General features: G+C 34.7%; 3 protein-coding genes across 3 annotated transcripts; 1 reads left to right on the forward strand and 2 right to left on the reverse strand.

Annotated features, from left to right (window-relative positions):
• Positions 1-8335: 8335 nt before the first annotated feature.
• Positions 8336-10102, reverse strand: LOC114369509 (thaumatin-like protein 1b). The gene is made up of 2 exons (XM_028326743.1): positions 9972-10102; positions 8336-9192 (listed from the first exon to the last, which is right to left on the reverse strand). The coding sequence occupies exons 1-2, from the start codon at positions 10078-10080 to the stop codon at positions 8516-8518; spliced, it is 786 nt and encodes a 261-aa protein (XP_028182544.1). The 5' UTR covers positions 10081-10102; the 3' UTR covers positions 8336-8515.
• A 2498-nt stretch (positions 10103-12600) lies between these two features.
• Positions 12601-15544, reverse strand: LOC114371169. The gene is made up of 6 exons (XM_028328607.1): positions 15449-15544; positions 15344-15372; positions 14844-15292; positions 13128-13261; positions 12861-13052; positions 12601-12799 (listed from the first exon to the last, which is right to left on the reverse strand). The coding sequence occupies exons 1-6, from the start codon at positions 15542-15544 to the stop codon at positions 12608-12610; spliced, it is 1092 nt and encodes a 363-aa protein (XP_028184408.1). The 3' UTR covers positions 12601-12607.
• Positions 15545-16756: 1212 nt separating this feature from the next.
• Positions 16757-19411, forward strand: LOC114370430. Its single transcript, XM_028327778.1, has 7 exons — positions 16757-16852; positions 16966-17045; positions 17127-17392; positions 17612-17750; positions 17871-18008; positions 18229-19198; positions 19274-19411. The coding sequence occupies exons 1-7, from the start codon at positions 16757-16759 to the stop codon at positions 19409-19411; spliced, it is 1827 nt and encodes a 608-aa protein (XP_028183579.1).
• Positions 19412-20057: the final 646 nt, after the last annotated feature.

Genomic DNA, 20057 nt, shown 5'->3' on the forward strand with positions numbered 1-20057 from the left:
GTGGAGGTTGATGTCGACACGGTGGTGCTGCCACACTCTGACGGGGAAGTAGGTGGTGCTGGAATCGATTCCGATAGCAGGACCATCTCCTTTTCCAGCCATGGGAAGCGGAGTCGAGATGGGTGTGGGGCTTTGTTGCCTAGGTGCGGGACATGGAATCGCGATCGACATAAGAAGGGGAGTCAACATTAAGGCATCTGTCAATGGCCAGTTTGGGTTACCCCATTCCTGAGGATAAGGCTGAAGAGGAACGTGGTAGTATGGTGTGAACTAAGGAGGAGGCACGTGAGAGCGAGGCGGAGGAGGGTACTGGCTGGGGTGGTAATAATAAACGTTCGGCAGAGGAGCTGGCGACGACGATGACTGCACCGAAGAAGGAAACGGGGAGCATTGGCGAGATATCATGGTATCCAGTTTCAGGATAATGAGATCAAGTTTGAAGATCATGGAGGCTTGGGTCACTGCGAAACAAAGTTGAGATGCATAGAGATTGGAATCCATGGAAGCTTGGGCTGCGGCGAGTTTGGCCATGGCGGCCTCGAGGCGGTCCAAGCTGGTGGTAGAAGGTTCAGCATCGGCATTCGCCATTGAAGAGCGACAAAGAAGGGGCAGGCCAGACCAAATTGTTACGTATGCTACTCTACTACTAAGAAACTAAGGAAAACTAATTGAGATAATTATTTTGATATATCCCATTAATTCCACTTCTTTACATATTTATAATACTTTCCTTCTAACAAAATATAATTTGTTATAACAAAATTTGTTAACATCCTACTAAGCTAATTTGTGGAATTGTTATAACTGTCTAAGGTAGTGGTATGATGCCTGTTGTGCTGTTATTTCTATCAGTATTGCTATCAGCATTCCACCAAGCTCTCCAAACAAAAGTAATGATCTTAAGAGGAATTTTTAGGTTCCATAGAGACTCAAAGGTTTGAGATTGATGGGAACCAACAGCCACGGCAAGTAAGTAACCATATGTTGATTTCATTGTCAAGTTTCCAAAACCGTGCTCCTTCCAAATCCAAAAAAAATAGCTTCCCCCATTCCCAAGCTTACAAATAGCAATAAGCTGAAAAAAATTATGCACCATGGGTAATTCCCACTCAAACCAAGACCGTCTCCAGTTAAAGTTCCATCCTACAAACTCATCCTACTAATAGGCTCCTTGATAAGTGCTAAATAATTATACTTTGATAATAGAAAACTAAGTAAAATTTCCTTTAAAAAATATTTATTTAGCAATTATTTGTGTTAATATGTTAAGAATTGATGTTTTGTTAAATCCTGACTGCAGATATAAAAACTGGAGTGACAACAAGAAAAAAGGTGGGAAAATAACAAAGAAAAGAAGGAATTAGAAAGGCCCAGCCCAATGTTGCACTTAGCGTGTAGCACACACTAAGCGCGCAACACTAGAACAATACGCGCTAAGCGAGAGGAGCTCGCTAAGTGAGCATACGAAGGCCCAAGTCCACTTCAGCAGTTATAAATAGAGAGTCAGACCAGGGGAAAAGGGACCACTACAGAATCCCCCCTAGGGGAAATCATTTACTCCTTTTCTTTCTTTCACCCCTCTCATTGTAAAGCCCTCATGGCCATGAGTAGTTAAACCCCTAGTTAGGGCCTGACAGACTTAAAAGTCAAAGCGATGTATGATGTACTCTTCATTATTTATCAATGCAATACTAGGTGTTTTCTATTCTATTATCTTTTCTACTTTTATCTTGCATTATTTATCTTTATATTCTTTTAGGGGTTAGGTGCTCGAGAGAGTGTAATCTTTAATTAAGATTTAAGGAAATTATACATGTATCAGTTTTAGGGGTTAGATACTCGAGAGAGGGTAACCTTCAATAGAACAAGGAGAAAGAATATCTTAATAAAATCATTGTTAGATATAGAATGATTACATTATGTCCATGTGTCAAAGCAAACATCTAGAATTAAATCTTCATGCATTTTATTTATTAAATCTTTTTAAAGACATTTGGGAGATAGGTAAGTAAAATTGGCTTGTCATCGTGAGGAATCAGGGGCAAATGAATAAATTGATAAAGAAAAATCATAAACTCATACATCCTAGACAAACAAGGCATGCTAGGTCCCAACATTATCACGCTTTGATTTTCTTTTATTTTTTATCTTCTATTTTTATCTTTTATTTTTCTTATCTTATCTTATTTTTTTATCTTTATCTTAGTCTTTTATTTTTCTTATCTTTTACTTTTATTTTCTTATTTTCTTTATCTTCTATTTTGATTTTTAAATCTTTATCTTATCTATTTTCTTATCTGTATTTTAAATTTTTTATCTATTGCTTTTAAATTGGGTTTATATTAATCTAAGTACAAACAAAGTTCATGTGGATTCGACACTCGGACTTTCGAGTACTTTACTACTTGTGACAGATTTGGTACACATGCCAACGAGTTAACACTTTTCATTTTGGTTAGAATTTAAGAAAATTCTAGGATAGACATGAGCTAGTGGTTCATGGCCAATCCAACAATCATGCCAAAATTCTACCCTATTTCCCTCCTCACCCTCCACTCCACACACTCATCATCAAACCACTTGGACTCATTATGACCACCACACACCTTGCACAAATCCCTCCACCAAATAGAAGAGTTAAAAAAATGGATCAATTTAATCATTTAAATTGTGTCTGATTAACAAGAATCAACCAATTTAAGATAATTTTTTTTCCTGATATTTTAAAACCTGACTATTTATTGAACTGATAAAAAAAATCGATTGAGTTCCCTCTAAACCCACTCTAATAGCGAAATTTTACTGTAAACAGACGATTTATAGTGGGCTATGAGTTTGTTTGTAAAACCTTTATCAGTAAATTTCATCGATGACCACAAAGAAGTCGTTTGTAATACGACGGGCTTAGTCCATTGTAAGTAGAAGGTAATATAGTGGATTTAGTCATCAGTAAATTGATTATCGATGATACAAAGGACTTACCCGTCAATAAGTGATGAGTAACAATAGACCTGGGCTAACATGTATAACAAATTATAGTGAATTTAGCTCATTGTATTAATGTGAATTTTTTACCATTGTGATATAAACGACTTAAACTATATGTAATATAGTGTATTTTTTGCACAATAAGAACCCACTATAATAAAGTGGGAAACCTTAGGTAATTATATTTTTTAATTAAATTTATTTTTTAGGAAATTATCAAAACCTGTAAAAACAATACTTATTTGAAAATAATATAAAAATAGTACCTAGTTAAACATAAAATTAATGCATGACAATATTTCATTTCCATATATATATATATAACCATCAAAATTCACAATAGAACTATAGTAGTTGTGATAATACAAATCCATGAGTACTTGCTACTAAGTCATATCAAAAAACCATTGAAGTGCTTCTATGAAGTATAAAGTATAAAAAAAATCACAGAAGTATGGTACTAAGTCATGATACAAAAATGTGTGTGTACGACGATGAGATTGAAGACGCTGGCTGAGATTTGATCAGCCACCCACTCTGGAGCAATGGTTTGAGAAGATCTACAAGATTCTCTTGCTTCACTTGTGTTAGTTGAGCACCCAACATTTCATAATCAAAATGCACATGTGTGTGTTAGTTAAGCTCCCTCTGGCCCAGCTTTGTCATTCACAAAATAATGAAACAACCAATCAAATAAACAGACACAAAGTGAAATTAAAAACTAATTTGCAAACCTGCAATGTGGATGTCAAAATTGGAAGGAGATATCTCTAAGGTGTGCGGCGACTCTGACGAGGAGAGAAGAAAAATCTGAAATTAGAAATAAAATACAAAACAAAGAACAGAGAAAAAAAATTCACGGTGTTGGGAATCGCCACCATGGACACATACCAAAGGGTGTGCAACGATTTTCTTTCGGTTCATGATCTTGACCACCGATGGCAACGAGGGTGTGCAACGGTGGTGGCTGAGTGAGAGAATGGTGTGTTTAGGTTTAAGGTTGAGGTAAGAACTTTTAATAAATTAAAAATTAAATTACAGTGGATTTAATCTACTGTAACCCTTATTTTTATTAATTGAAAATAAAAAAAAAATATCAGATTCATCTTTTTGCATTTTTTTTAAGGTTAAATTATTCATTTCGTCTCTATAATTTTATGATTCTTACTTTTTTAGTCTCTATAATTTGAAAGTAATCATTTTAGTCCCTATAATTTACATTTTAATCCTCTTTTAGTATTTGTAGTTTTGAAAATGATCTTTTTAATCGTTTCATGATTCTTATTTTTTTTTATTCTCTATAATTTTTAAATTATAGGAACTAAAAAAAATTAAAATATAAATTATGAGGACTAAAATTAATACTTTTAACTCCAAGAATTAAAAAAGAATTAAAATGTAAATCATAAAGAATTAAAAGGACTACTTTCAAACTATTAGAACTAAAAATAGAAGAATCATAAAACTATAGGGATCAAATGAATAATTTAATCTTATTTTAATTAAAAACTTTCATCTTAATTTATTTTCTACTGAAAGGACACTCACCTGCAGTTTACCTCATGCATGGACCAAGTTCCCTGCCGTTTCAACTTGTACGTATATATGGCACACCTGCTAGGATGTAACAGTGTACAATCGATGTCTGTTTTCAATTAATTATCTTCACTCCTTTCAAGCCTTGAAAGAGGAATCGGGCGTAGGGACACCATAATCCATCCATTGCAGAGTGTAGTTATAGCTCAAACAAGACAACTCTTACACTGATACAGCCTTGATTTCTGAGAGCAATAATTACATGTGCGCAATGCATCACATGCACGTCTGCTTTAGAGTATTGATATTTCTCCACTTCATCTCAAATTGAGATGAAATGGAGTTAAAAAATACAAGGAAGATAAAAACTTAATATATAGACAAAATATGTGATATATATTGTAATAGAAAAAAAGTAAAAGTAAAAATAAAATGAAGGTGGAACAGAATGGGATGGGTTTGAATCTCTCGGATGTCATTTTTCTTGCTCTTAGAGAAATCCTCAAGTGCCTATGAATTAATTGAATAGTTATAATTAGGTGAAACTTGTTACAATTTGTGCCTGTACAGAGTAAAGAACATGAAAACAGGGTTAAGAAGCATAAGACAGAAAAACAGATGCATCACTCAGATTCCCCCACTAACTACAAAATAAAGCTAGGCAGTACTGCTTTTCACCCCCTGTTTTTATGTTTTTTTCTTTGTATGATTAGCTTTTGATCCTTTCTGCCATTGTCTTGGTAGAGGATGTGTATTCCATAGGCATTTCCTTTATATATATATATATATATATATATATATATATATTATTTTTGCCAAGTAAAAAAAACTAGTAATTCTTTAGGTGGGCATATGTTGATATTGGGGGTGCCTAATCCCCGGTATACCTTTTTTTGTAAAAAAAGAAACTAAATATATGTTAAGTATTTTCCTTTATTATAATTTTAGGAATGTACAACATAAAAAATATTAGATAGGTAAAGTTGGCTATGTGGGTCAATCTTTCCCTTTAGGTCCTCTCAATAGCATGCAACTTAAATTAGTTGAACTTAGGGGTGTTTATAAGTAAAGCTATGAAAATTTTCATAAACTTAAATTAATCTATTTCAACTGAAGTACTTTGAATTAAAATTTTTAATTATTCGGATAAGATCCAATGCAACTTAATCAAAATCATTATTCTTTAGATTGAGTATTAGGTTTTGGTATTAAATGCACAAATCTAACTCAATTTATTGATGTGATTTATTTTTATTTTTAATTTATTATTTATATATTTTACTAAAAATAAAAATGAGAAAACACACAATGATATGACTAGTCTACTACACGTGCCTTAGTCTCATATTTATCTTTTCCTATTTAGGTTTTTTATACTATTATATTTATATTCAATAAAATTTTATAACATAATTAAAATGTTATATATATATATATATATATATATATTTATATATATATTATATTTTGTTTTTGATTTATTAATTAGTGATCCTAAAACACAGTTAAATATTGTGGAGAAAATGGATGGTAGCATATACAATAATATGTGTCAAATGCATACAATTATTCAAAAATTATATCAAAATTTCATTTGAAAATGGTGGAATATTGAGTTAGGTTGAATTGGATTTAGATAATTTTTTTTATATCAAATTTGAACCAAATAAATCTATATAATAATGGGTTGAGTTAGATTGAATTTATGGATATAATGAATTAAAATTAATTTATTATATTCATAAATCCAATCTAACTCAACTCATTATTGATATAGGTTTATTTTGATTCAAATTTGATATAAAAAAAGTTATATAAATCTAATTTAACCTAATCTAATTTATTTTTTATCCGGTCGGTAATAGATTAAACGAAATTCAACCTAAACTTAACTATATATACTCCTAGTTGATCTAACTCAAATAATGAAATAAGTAGTACATAGTTCATATATATATATATATATATATATATATATATATATATATATATATATAATATAGGCTAATAATGAGTCAGCTTGTGGTCTCTGAATAAAAAAGAAAAGGAAACATAAAAATGAATAAAAATATGAAAAACAAATATATCTAAAAATATGATCAAAATCACACTATCATCGATCATTATAAACTATTTAAACTCTCAACCAAAACAAGCATTCTTAATATTATGCATGTTTGAGCCCAGTTACAGTTGGTCTTTCATTCTTCTTCATTCTAATTTTTATCCCACCTGACTTCTCTCGCAGAGCTTATTTCTCTTTCCCACATTCCACCTTTTTCATCCTTCTTGCAATCTCTTGTTTTTTTTTGAACCAATGGAACATGCATAATTTGGCCTATTGATGGCTCGTTATTGCGCCTACAACACAATCATATTTCGAATCAAGTATGGGAAGACCAAGAAAGAATGATTTGTCCTAGGTGTAATTCTGTCTGATCTTTTACGCATTTGGATCGTGTAGATAATCATGTGAAAAATTTAATAAATGAAACTAGTTTTGGTCGTGTTATAACTATCGGCCAAATTGATATTAATTAGCATTTGATCACTAAGTTGATTGAACGTTAGAGATCCAAAACTCACATTTCATTTTTCAATTGGGCCTCAAGATTGATGAACTGTCGGTTACTTATGTCATTATTGGTGATGTACATGTTACTTATCATGCCTTACTTGGAGACATTCCACTCCATAAGTAAATCAAGAAAAAAATGATTTATCTAATTTGACTGTCGCAAAATTTTCAACAACTTATTGATGGTGATAATGTGATTGCACAACATGTTAAAGCTCATATCATGATGCTCAAAGACAAATATTTGATGCAAGATACATTTGAAGCAAAGATTCATTTTATGTATCTTTATTTTATCAAATTTAACAGATTTACCATTAATGTCATCACCGACAAAATGAAAAGAAAAAAAAAGATCGAAAAAGAAGTATATGGTAAGATATGACATTGGTAGACCACATATCTACAAATCCCTGCGACGCCATTAGCATATTTATTTATAACAATGACAGAACAGAATTTATGACACCAACAATAATGCATTAATTCTACTATCCAACAAAGTTAGAGAAGCAAAAATGTAACGTTGGTAGAAGGCCACGTATAGCTTTACATGAACACAAGCATCTTGCACCAGCAGTGTCTAAGCTGAGAACCATATATTGATAAATTAATAACAAAGATAATGCGTCATGATGCTAGTTGAAAGAAAACACCCATAAGATGATTCAAATGTAGTAATTTGTATTGTTAAACACGATCTGCATTTTTTTTTACTTTTATTTAAATCACGGAAAATCATTATTTCCATTCACATTCACACACGAATATATATATATATATATATATATATATATATATATATATATATATATATATATATATTGCCATAAATACATATTAACCGCCATAAAGTTTTAAAAAACAAAAACCGAAGAAGAAATTGTCTTTGGAAGTACAATTTCTTCGTATTAAAATCATCTTTTGAAACACAATTCACTTATTTTTGTAATTTTTTAAAAAAATCTATCTATTTTGATAATTTATGGGGAAAAAATTGCATCATTACAGTATAAAAGTCAACAATCATTTTGAAAACACTGAATGCCCATTTTTTTTATCTTATATATTTTGCACCCCAGATAAAAAAAATCCGTTCCATAAGTCATAAGATAATGTTTTTTACTATATCGTTATAGAAGTTATTCCATTAAACATCAAAGAAGTTAAAAACGAAGGTAAAGCGGCACATATAAAAAAACCACCCAGTCCAAATTAATCACGTACAGAAAATCAATTATAAAAGCTAAACTTTATTAATTGGATGGTAATTCATCAATACAATCACCGAAATCACGTGATTTATTATTCATACTATATAACCTATGAGTGGGTAATAGTATTTGTGTATTCACTTATTTTAAACGGAGGGATATATAACCAATTAAGTCGATCTCTCCACTGGTGAGCACTTCAAGGGCAGAATGTGATGGCATAATCAGGCCTGTTGGAGCAAGTGAAAGTGCTGCTCTTATCATCGTAAGCGTAGGAATAAGCATCGGGACACTGCTCCTCGAAAATCTGAGAGTAGTTCGTAGGTGGACATGTTTCTGCGGTGTTGTTAGGTCCAGTGCAGCAATATCTATCTTCCTTAAAAGCCTCGCAAGCACTCTTGCAAGCGATGACGTTGCCATCGGACCCTTTGACTTGAAGCTCCGCAGGGCACACAGAGTTAATGTTCTTAGGGCAACTTGAGGTTTTGCAATCGCCACTCCCACCTTGTGGGGTTACGGACATGGGCACGTTGAAGCCATCCACGTTGCTCACGTCGTAGAAATCTTGCCCTCCGTTTGCTGCAACTGTGATTTCTACCAAAGTAGCTGGCGGGATTGCACCGGCACCGTTGCATGCGACTTGACCGGAGGCGCAATCGGCGGTGGCGCAGCTGAACCTTCCGTTGTTGTTGGAGCATCCTGTTCGGGCCCAGAACCGACCGGACCATGGAGATGGAAGGTCCACAGAGTTGGATGCTCCTGGACCCAACTCGAAACCAGTTGTTGATAATTGGGGCTTTTGGTCACCGGTTAGGGTTCCTGGCCATACCGTGTATGTGCACTTGTTATTGAAACTAACCTTGGCTCCTTCAGCCGCTGCATACAAAACCAAAATCATCAGCTGCTACAAGCATATTTATATTTATCCATAATGTTATAAATTCCATATAAATTTATTTTGCAGATTTTTTTATATCCTTTGAGACGGCGGTTAGACTATGCTTAAAAATGAGTTTTTATATAGGGGAAAAGAATGAAAAGAGCATTTTTTTTTAATAAATATCCTTTAATTTGATAACATTTTAAAATAAAAAATTAAAATGATTAATTAAAAAAATAACATTTTTACATATATATTTCAATTTGTTATCGCTTTTATAAATTAATATTATATAATTCTCTTAACTTTAAAAAAATTAATTATTTCATCAAAATTTTACTCTCAGACAAACCCTCTTAGGAGGGAAGAGTGAAATAATTAAGGGAAAAAAGAAAGTGATAAATATAATAAGTAATATCATACAAGATAAAGAAGGTAAAAAGAGAATTTTTTAGGATTTAAAGAATTAAGTTTGTATATAGATTTCAGTAAGACAAAGTTTATAGGGTTTATACCACCTAAAATAACGTGACGAAAATATCATAATTCTTTTTACTTGCTGCGGAAGAGATTTCATCTATTGCCAGCAGGCTTAACAACTTAATTATTTGATTCAGGCTGACGGATAGCGCATAATACCAATTAACATGAGAAATATGTCTACATTATATTCTTAAATAAATGAATGTAATAAGTCTAAGTCGCGTCTATTAAGTAAAGCAAATAAGCAAAGAAGGAAATAAAATGAGAAGTGTAATGTAGTTGAAATATATACCGTAGTAAAGGAATGCAAAGCAAAGACAGATAGCAACACGGGTGGTAGTCATTGTTGGATACTTCTCGTTTTGCAGGTGCAATGGTGAGTTTTGCATGGTTGGAGCCATGCTATTTATAGGCAACGAGGCTTGAATCTTCAACAATATAATTGTTACGTGGAACAATTCTGCTGCATTAAGACAAGACTATGAGTTAGTTCAAGGCTGCTGTCAACCTTGACCATAAAATGAGGCTGCTGTCATATATCCGCTGTGTAGAATTGTCTTAATATATCCCCCGGGATCAACGGCGAGAATGTTTCAATAGTTTTTTCACAAAGAAAATCCCTTCATCACGTAATCTTCTCGCTATAACATATACCTAGTTAAAATGCAAATGACGTGTGTTTATAAAGACGAAAGTTTTTTCCTAGTTAAAATGCAAATGATATCCAAAGCAATGTGATCACAAATAGTCTTCAATGATTCTAATTTACTTTCAAATTCCTCACTTCTAATCAAGACATTTGTTTTGGTTATGACCAATAATTATACTTTTAAGTGGCAGTTAATCATTTATAGTTTTAATCATAGAGTATTTTTTTCTTATCTTTTTGAAACCAAGATATATATGCAAAATATTTATCATCAACTTTTATTGATGACTCTTGTTAGTAGTAATTGACCGGTTATCTATAGTGGACCTCTTTCCTCTAAATTATCTTTTTTTTATATCATAATTACTCATATATGATATAGTACTTAATTTTTGTTATTTTGTTTTATAATTGCGTTAGTATTATTTTTTTATATAATTTCTAGTTGGTGGCTTTTTTTATTAGTGAATTGTTCATACATAAATAATATGATGTTCTTGTTTAAAATTTGTGGCCTTTCTAAATTCATAATTGGGTTACATTATTATGTTAGCATGTCCTATATTTCATGCAAACTAGATAGTAATAGGTCATAATTGGGTTACATTATTATGTTAGCATGTCCTATATTTCATGCAAACTAGATAGTAATAGGTGACGGTTGTTGCAATAGCAACGATCATATGGTTGCAAATGACAATGACTACAGCTGGGTATATAGATCACCGGCTGGCTGACAAACTTATTTAGCTCTACCCTATATAGGAGTGTTGCTAGATGCACCAAGCATTATTGATGGTGCACCCAGCAAACCTATTAAATGCCAAAATTGTTCTTGCTTGTTTTTCTTCTTACGGATCAAGGTGATTCGTACGTTGATCCGTAAAAAGAAAAACAATAATTTATTAATTAGTTTGTTATATATAGAAATCTATTTTTTAAGTTGAGATTCTTGTAATTGAAAACGATTATGCAATACATGAATTCAAACAGTACATTAACTTCAACATAGTCGAACGAAATTAAATTTCCATCAAATACTACAACTAACTCATGCTAATTTTGCGACAAGGGCAACTCGTCTTCCATTTGCGATACAAGTTTACTGAAAACAGCTAAAATTTCTATTGGCTCAATCTTTTTCCAGTAGTTAGACTCAATGAGCACCTTCATCACGTCCTCGTTGGTTTTGAGTTCAATTATTTCAAATTTTATAACTTTTTCTGAATACTCATGGTGACTTAGTTTCCGAAAAAATAATCGCCTTACCATTTGTGTTTCATCAACACCATAAGGGGGAATCCCACGAGGCGCAACTTGTTTGATCAAATCCTTCAGTTCATCCATGATACATCCGGTGGGAATGTCAAAGTTTTTGGGATTTTTTCCTGTGAACGAGTAACCAACAAACTCATTTTGGCGTGACATGTTTCACCTCCCATTGTAATATAGCAGGGCATCATGAGTAGGGGTCATAGTAGTTTCAAGTAAGTTTAAAATACCATCTGGGGTTCTAGCAATGCTACATAATAACTCAATCGGACCAACAAACGAAAATTCATGATTACACATTAACATTGTGTTAACATCAACATCATCTTTCAGTTGCATACATTGAAACCGAAATTGATTACCTGTATACGTGAAAGGCTGCCGGTAGTAAATTTCATCTAAAAATTGCTTGTCGATTAGCTTAAGGGTATTGTGTATTCTAGTTTTTAACGTTTGAAAATCACATCCGTTAGGTACTCGAATGGGAACTGGAGTGGAAGCTTGGAAGGAAACACCACTGTCATTGTCAATAATGGATCCATTTGGAAAAATAAAACCTAATGTGGAGTTCACAACTGTCTGACTGCTTGTCTCTCCCAAGAATGCCATAGTTTTTTGTAAGACTTGGGTTGATACTGAAACTTGTGCTTTCTTACAAGGTTAGGTTGTGCCATATATATAGATGAGTTTTAATATCAGTGCTGCATTTTTTTAAAGATTGAAAATACGGATGCACATGCTTTCTGTATGTGTTATCAACTACACGAATGACATGACATGCTTTAGCTTGCATCAGATTTGCATGTGTAGTCATGTTGTGCAGGGTCCTTTCACGCGCTTTATGTTAATGCAGACAACAATTTATCATACACGGTTTTTCACAATGTGTAGTCAAGTCAGACAACGATATATCATACATGCTTTTTTATAATTAAGTAATAATTTTGTTGTGGACGTAACAAATAAATTACATGTTCAAAACGATCAGGCATTTATAAATTACATGTTCAATCATCATTTATGTCAACATAGTCTCTCTTGAACATCACGAAGCTCTTGTAATGCTGCATTCTGCTAATATATGGATTTGGCCACGACTTCGCCTGCGGATGACAATTGCTAGACCATAACAATGATACAGGCGGTAAGGGACAACGTTCTTTTAAATAAACATGTTGTGTATGCAAAAAAAATGTTAACTCAATCCTACAAAACTCATTGCATAATCATAAAAAAAAACACTTCATATCTACAATGTACCTCAACAAAATGATTGTCATAGACATGACCGATACAAATTATACGATGCAATGAAGAATTTTTCAGCGGTTGACTTCTAAGGGGAAAGAATGTCATGCTTTGTTGTTTAGACAAGGATACAACGATTACGTTATACCTTGATGCAATGACATGTCCCATGTCTGTTATATCCATCCACTTATCCATTGTCACCTGAATAAAACAAATATACACGTCAAACTTAATTTCAAACTAAAGTCTTAAAAATCAAATTCATAAATTATATACCTTGGTTAACCCATCAACAAGTAGTGACATCCTTAATTCCTCAAATCTCTCCGTGCCACCAAAGAGCTTGATATAGTCTTCTGAGAAATTGGCAAGTTCTTTACGCAGATGGCTGTGGACCATCGACCAAGAGTCTTGACCCATACCCAATAAACCGGCAACCGACCGATATCCACAGTTACCATCACCTTTGACATCAACAATCTTATCAATGAGGTCGTGCATAAATGGATGAAACTAGTCCAACATGGGTGCATCATCATTCTTCGATTCGGTTGCTCAGAGGATGATGCAGTACGTCTCACCGACGAATTGCTATTTTGTTGTGATTCAAAGGCATCTACATACTCCTAGTAAGATGGATCGCGCTTTGTTGACCTCGGGTTCCTACTCGTAGTTTTCTTCGGTGCCCCCTTTGTGTTAACCTTTGCTGGAGGAGGACACATCGAATTCTGATCAGGGTGTGCAATTTCCCAAAGTTTACTTCTTAGAGTAAACTTGCCACAAACATCAAGTTCTTCGAATTTTTGGTATATTGTTTCCATTATGTCCTTGATGCCCACCTCGGGCTCAGATAACCCTTGGTCTGAAAAACTGAGTCTCCTCCAGAACATATGGATTGAATCAAGTGGGATGAAACCACCAACATATTTGGATAGCTCACAAGCACAAGGAAGACCAAGCATGGTTCTCACCACGCAACCACAACTTGAGGGATTCTTGCCAGCATAGTGAACACGATCTAATTCAGCAACAATCTGATTTAAAGCATACCTTGAAATCATTCCAAGCAGCCTCCTGTATAAGGTTTTTTGGAACACATGTCCAACGACATGTGTACTTGTTTCAAATGATGCTTTAATCTGTGTGTGCTGCAACGTAATCATGTTGTTCACGGCATCCCACACACAGCATAAGTCTCCAATGCTATTTTGTAACAGTCTTTTTAAAGACGAGTGAGCAGATTCAACCCTACATTTCAAATACACAAATAAAAATAAACATATACAATAATACAATTCCATAAATTTTTCAATGTTAATAGAAATAGTTGAACAGTTTCATACCTGTTTGTTGTTGTGTTTCCTAAGTGCATCACCTTATTAGTCCAGGTGGAAACAAATTTTTCCTTGTGTGGTATTATCCATGTTTCCTTGACATAGTCAACAAATATTGGCCAAGGTGCGCAAGCTACTTTGAACTTCTTCAAGCATTCATCAAACTGTTGTTCTGAAGGACAATCAGTTAGAGATCCCTAGCAATCTATGACATAATCCCAAGCATTTTTTTACGCAATTAGTGATTTACATTTAACCTTCACATTCTTGTTTATGTGAAAGATGCACAACAAATTTGTGCATTCAGGGAATACATATTTCACTGCATTCATCAATGATTGGTCTCTGTTAGTGACAATAACTCCAGGGAGGGCATCAAGCTTTGAAAAAAGGCCTCGGAAGCGTTGTAAAACCCATACCAAATTATTAACGCGTTCACCCTCCACATATGCAAAACCGGCAGAGAATGTCATCCCAGTCGGTGTCACCCCAACAAAATCGAGCAATGAGAGTCTATACCGGTTTGTTTTGTAGGTGTTGTCTATCAAAAACACCAAATTGCATGCGTTGACTAACTTCACTGAATCAGGGTGACACCAAAAGATATCACGAACCATGTCTTCATCCTTTATTCTGTGCCAATAAATATATTGATCACGTTCAAGAAGCTTCATCAGATGTTGCATTTCAAGATCGCTTCCTCTTATGGAAGAACAGAATGCACTTCTTGCATTGTATATCTGTTTAATAGTCGTACAGCTATTGGCATTGTGTTCCTTCAGAGTTAGCAGAATGTTTCTTGGCTTCACCATGGACTTCGCCATATCAGCAATAAGTGTTTTTTCAGCTTTAGTCAATTGTCCCGCATATGGATATCCAACTAATGACTTGGCCAATTCATGATTATGCACTCCACAAATCAACTTCACCATCCAGCCTTCTCCTCCAACCATTGGCTTGCAACGAAGCTTGAAGGGACACCCACATTTCCTAGTCCCAGTGTCTCTTCTGATAAATTCTTTTTTCCTACACTTATACTCGCCACTCCTTTCACAACCAATTAACACAAATGTACTCCTTCCTCTACTACCTGTGTTTGTGTCCGACCTTAAAATCACCGCCACAAATCCGTTTTCATGAGCCACGGATCGAGCCCACCGCAAAACATCCTCTCGGCACTCAAACACCTACAAAATCCACATAATTTAAGTTTTCTACCAGTATTCATTTTATTAAATATATGACAAACATTAACATTATAACTTGAGAAGTCTTGAATGCATCCGAACAATCAACATGTGGTTCATTCGCACCACATGATTCTACATTTTCATAATTCATATCCGCTCGTTCAGACATTATTTCATACATCCACTCATCTTCATCCATCTAACCAAATCAAACAAAAAATGGCCATACAAAAAAATTAGTATTTTAAAAGAAAAAAGGAAAATAAATGGAAAAACAGATGAAAAAATGCAAAAACAGATGCAAAAACAGCAAATACCAAAAATAATACACTTACAGATCAACTTGATCCGGAACTTACGGACCAACTTGATCCGGAAGTCATCCGTACGTTTGCGACAAACAAACACCATCTGCATACCTTGTTTGCCGCCACCGACCACCGCAAAGCTTGACGCCGGAAACTTCACCTTCACCGCTGCGCTCAACGTTGCTACCCCCACGAACCAGAGGCAATGTCGCACGAAAAAGAGAAAATGAGAAGTAAAGCTTTTTGAAAATGGAGGTAAGAAGCTTTTCCGGAAAAAAAAATGGCATTTTTAAGGAAGAAAGGTGGTAGGGGCAATTTTGGCATTTAATAGGTTTGTTGGGTGCACCAGCAAAAATGTTGGGTGCACCTAGCAACACTCCCTATATAGCCATGCAATATAAATGGCCCATTCGTTTAAGTCCACAAAATAAACAAGGGAATTGCTAGGGGCACCCAGCAACATTGCTGGTGCACCCAGTAATTTTTCAAAAACCCCAAAATACCCCTGAATGTTTTTCTTTTATAAAAAGCTGCTTTTTATTTTTTTTTCATTGTTGCTTTCTTTGTTTCTCCGCGGTGCTTGTGTTGTGCGATATTTTTCCGTGTTGGTTGTACTTGTGCTCTGCTTTGGTGTGATATTTGTCAACTAAGGTACATAGCTTTTGTGTGTATCATTGTTTATTTTGGGTAGTGGAATGGTGTAAGTGTATGATTTGAAGCAAATGAAGAACATCTTCCACGACATTCCACGGAATAAGGTTCTTCCGTGGATTAATTTGTTTTATGATTTTTAGTTTTAAGATTATTTTGAATGTTATTTTGGTCAATTCTATTTGTAATTTATGTGAAACATAAAAATATATTTCTTGGTTGAAGTGTTGATTTTTTTGCCTAGGTTGAAGTATTTTTTGGTTAAATGAACTTTTTAGGTTATAATTTTGAAATTATGTAATTCAAAGTTGAATTTGGTTGTTGTTAAAATATTGATAGTTTGTAAATTTTTTTGGGTTGTTGTATTGTTCAAAATATTTAGTTGAATGTTGAATTAGGTGATAGTTATAGTTTGAATTAAGATGGACGAAGATCAATGGGCATATTACAGTACGATGTCCGAAGAAGTTGATATGGATTTTCAAGATGAACAAGATTGTGGTGTGAATGAAGGACATGTTGATTGTTGAGACGCTTTTAATACTTCTCAGGTAATCATGTCGATCAGTTTGAGTTGTTTGGTTTAATGTATGATTTGTGTAAAAATTAATATGTCGTGATTGTGTCCTAGGTCTTTGCAACCCGAGAAGATGTTTTGCAGTGGGCTCGAACGGTTGCCCATGAAAACGGTTTTGTTGCAATAATTATGAGGTCTGATACATATACTGGTAGCAGAGGAAGAACTTCATTTGTGTTAATTGGGTGTGAAAGGAGCGGTAAGTACAAGTGTAGGAAGAAAGAATTTGTTAGAAGAGACACTGGCACTAGAAAATGTGGTTGTCCCTTTAAGATTCGTGGAAAACCAGTGCATGGAGGTGAAGGTTGGATGGTGAAGTTGATATGTGGGATTCACAACCATGAATTGACGAAGACCTTAGTTGGACATCCATATGCTGGGAGATTGACAGATGATGAGAAGAATATCATTGCTGATATGACGAAGTCGAATGTGAAACCAAGAAACATCCTGCTAACGTTGAAGAAGTACAACTCCAACAGTTGCACCACAATCAAACAAATCTACAATGCAAGAAGTGCATATCGTTCTTCAATCAGAGGAGATGACACTAAAATGAAACACCTAATGAGGCTCCTTGAACGTGACCAATACATTCATTGGCATAGATTGAAAGATCAAGATGTGGTGCGTGATTTGTTTTGGTGTCACCCAGATGCAGTTAAGTTATGTAACGTATGTCATCTTGTTTTTTTTATAGATAGTACCTACAAAACAAATAGGTACAAGTTCCCATTTCTTGACTTTGTGGGGGTGACACCAACCGGGATGAATTTCTCTGCTGGGTTTGCATATCTGGAGGGTGAGTGCATGAACAATCTTGTATGGGCATTGGAACGGTTTCGATGCCTTTTTTTAAGAAATGATCACCTCCATGTTGTTATTGTCACAGACAGAGACCTAGCCCTAATGAATGTTGTGAAAGTTGTGTTTTCGGAGTGTACGAATTTGTTGTGCAGGTTTCACATAGATAAGAATGTGAAGGCAAAATGCAAATCGCTAATTGGTCAAAAGAATGCATGGGACTACGTAATGGATAGCTGGGGTAATCTGGTAGATTGTCCTTCGGAGCAGGAGTTCCCTGAGCACCTTCAAAGGTTTCAAGTAGCGTGTTCCCCGTGGCCAATGTTTGTTGACTACGTATGTGAGACATGGATTGTCCCACACAAGGAGAAGTTTATCACGGCCTGGACGAATAAGGTGATGCACCTAGGCAACACAACAACAAATAGGTATTTACATGTTTTATTATTTTTGTCAAGTTTGTTTAAATGATTGTTATTAATTTGTGTTGTCTATTGTGTGTTTTAAATGTAGGGTTGAATCTACTCATTGGTCTCTGAAAAGGGTATTACAGAATAGCGTTGAAGACCTCTGTAGTGTTTGGGATGCAATGAACAACATGATGACGCTGCAGCACACTAAAATTAGAGCATCATTCGAAACAAGTACGCATGTCGTTGGTCATGTTTTTAAGAAAACCTTATACAAGAGGCTTCTGGGAATGGTCTCAAGGTACGCTTTAAATGAAATTTCGGTTGAGTTTGAGCACGTACGTCATTTTAAAGACAATTCGTCTTCTTGTGGTTGTGTCTTGAGAACCATGCTAGGTCTTCCTTGTGCATGCGAGCTACAAAGGTATGATGGTGGCAGCATCCCACTGGATGCAGTCCATATGTACTGGAGGAGACTTAGTTTTTCAGACCAGGGGCTATGTGAGGCCGAAGTGAGCATCAAGGAAGAGATGGATAGAATATATAAAAGATTCGAGGAACTTGATGTTTGCGGGAAAGTTACTTTCAAGAGTAAACTCCGAGAATTCGCATTTCCCGATGAGACCTCTATGTGTCCTCCTCCGCCAAAGGTTAAGACGAAAGGTGCCCCGAAGAAAGTAATGAAAAGAAGCGAAAGATCGACAAAGCGTGATCCATCTTATTGGGAGTATGTTGATGCTTATCATTCGGTTCAAAACAGCAACACCTCAGTCAGACTCAGTGCATCATCTTTTGAACCACCGAAGCTAGCAAGGATGATCCCGACGTTGGATCAATTTGCGCCATTTATGCATGGTTTCATTGAGGACGTTGTTGATGTGAAAGCGGATGGTAATTATGGATATCAGTCAGTTTTCGCTTTGTTAGGTATGGGAGAAGAGTGTTGGGCCGTGATGCGTAACGAATTGATTAAAGAACTTGGCAAATGGTCGCAAGACTACATAAAGATCTTTGGTGGCACGGAGAGATTTGAACAGCTGAGGTTGTCCCTACACGTGGATGGGTTATCCAAGGTATGTGTTTTATGCTTTTTATTTATATAAATAATGTTTACATGAGTGACACGTGTATTTTTTTGTGTGATTTAGGTTAGTGTGGACAAATGGATGGATATAACGGATATGGAATATGTAATTGTGTCAAGATATAATGTAGTCCTTGCATCGTTGTCACGACAACAGAGCTTCACATTTTCCCCTCTCAGAAGTCAACCACCGATCCATTGAAAATTCGTTTACTCAAATAATTTCAATTATTGAATGAGTTGGTTTGTTCGTTTAAGTTATTATTGTAATTTCACTTACAACGAGTTTATCTGAAAGATCGTTGTCCCTTTCGCCTATGGCGTTGTTGTGGTCAAGCAATTCGTATCCGGAGGCAAAATAGTGGCCAACTGCATATGAAGGTAGAATGCAACACTACTTAAGCCTAATAACAATTAATACAATGCATGTAGACCTAAGCAAACACTGAACTTGTAATATTTATGTATCTATATTTACAATTGGATTTCTGTTCATGTAATTAATCAGTATTGAAATACTAATGTCCATTTAAAAGCAATTACGTGACAGGACAATTACTAGCGTGAGTCGACATTTATTGACGTGACATGACAATTACTGACGTGACACGACAATGTTTTACTCGTAAACTTAAAAATGAAAAATAGTCACGGGTTTGTTAAAAGTGAAGTCATGCACCTGCTTGGGCCATGTATATAAATGAGACATGGGCATGTCCATGGTACTCAACAGCAAGTGGTATTCACAATCTGTCAAAAGAAATTTCGATAAACAATGGCATTCTTAGGAGAAACTTCATCTCAAACGATCGTCAACTCAAGGTTGGCATTCATTTTTCCAAATGGAG

This window comes from Glycine soja, chromosome 10 (genome assembly GCF_004193775.1).
Source record: "Glycine soja cultivar W05 chromosome 10, ASM419377v2, whole genome shotgun sequence".
NCBI classification, from domain to species: Eukaryota; Viridiplantae; Streptophyta; class Magnoliopsida; order Fabales; family Fabaceae; genus Glycine; species Glycine soja.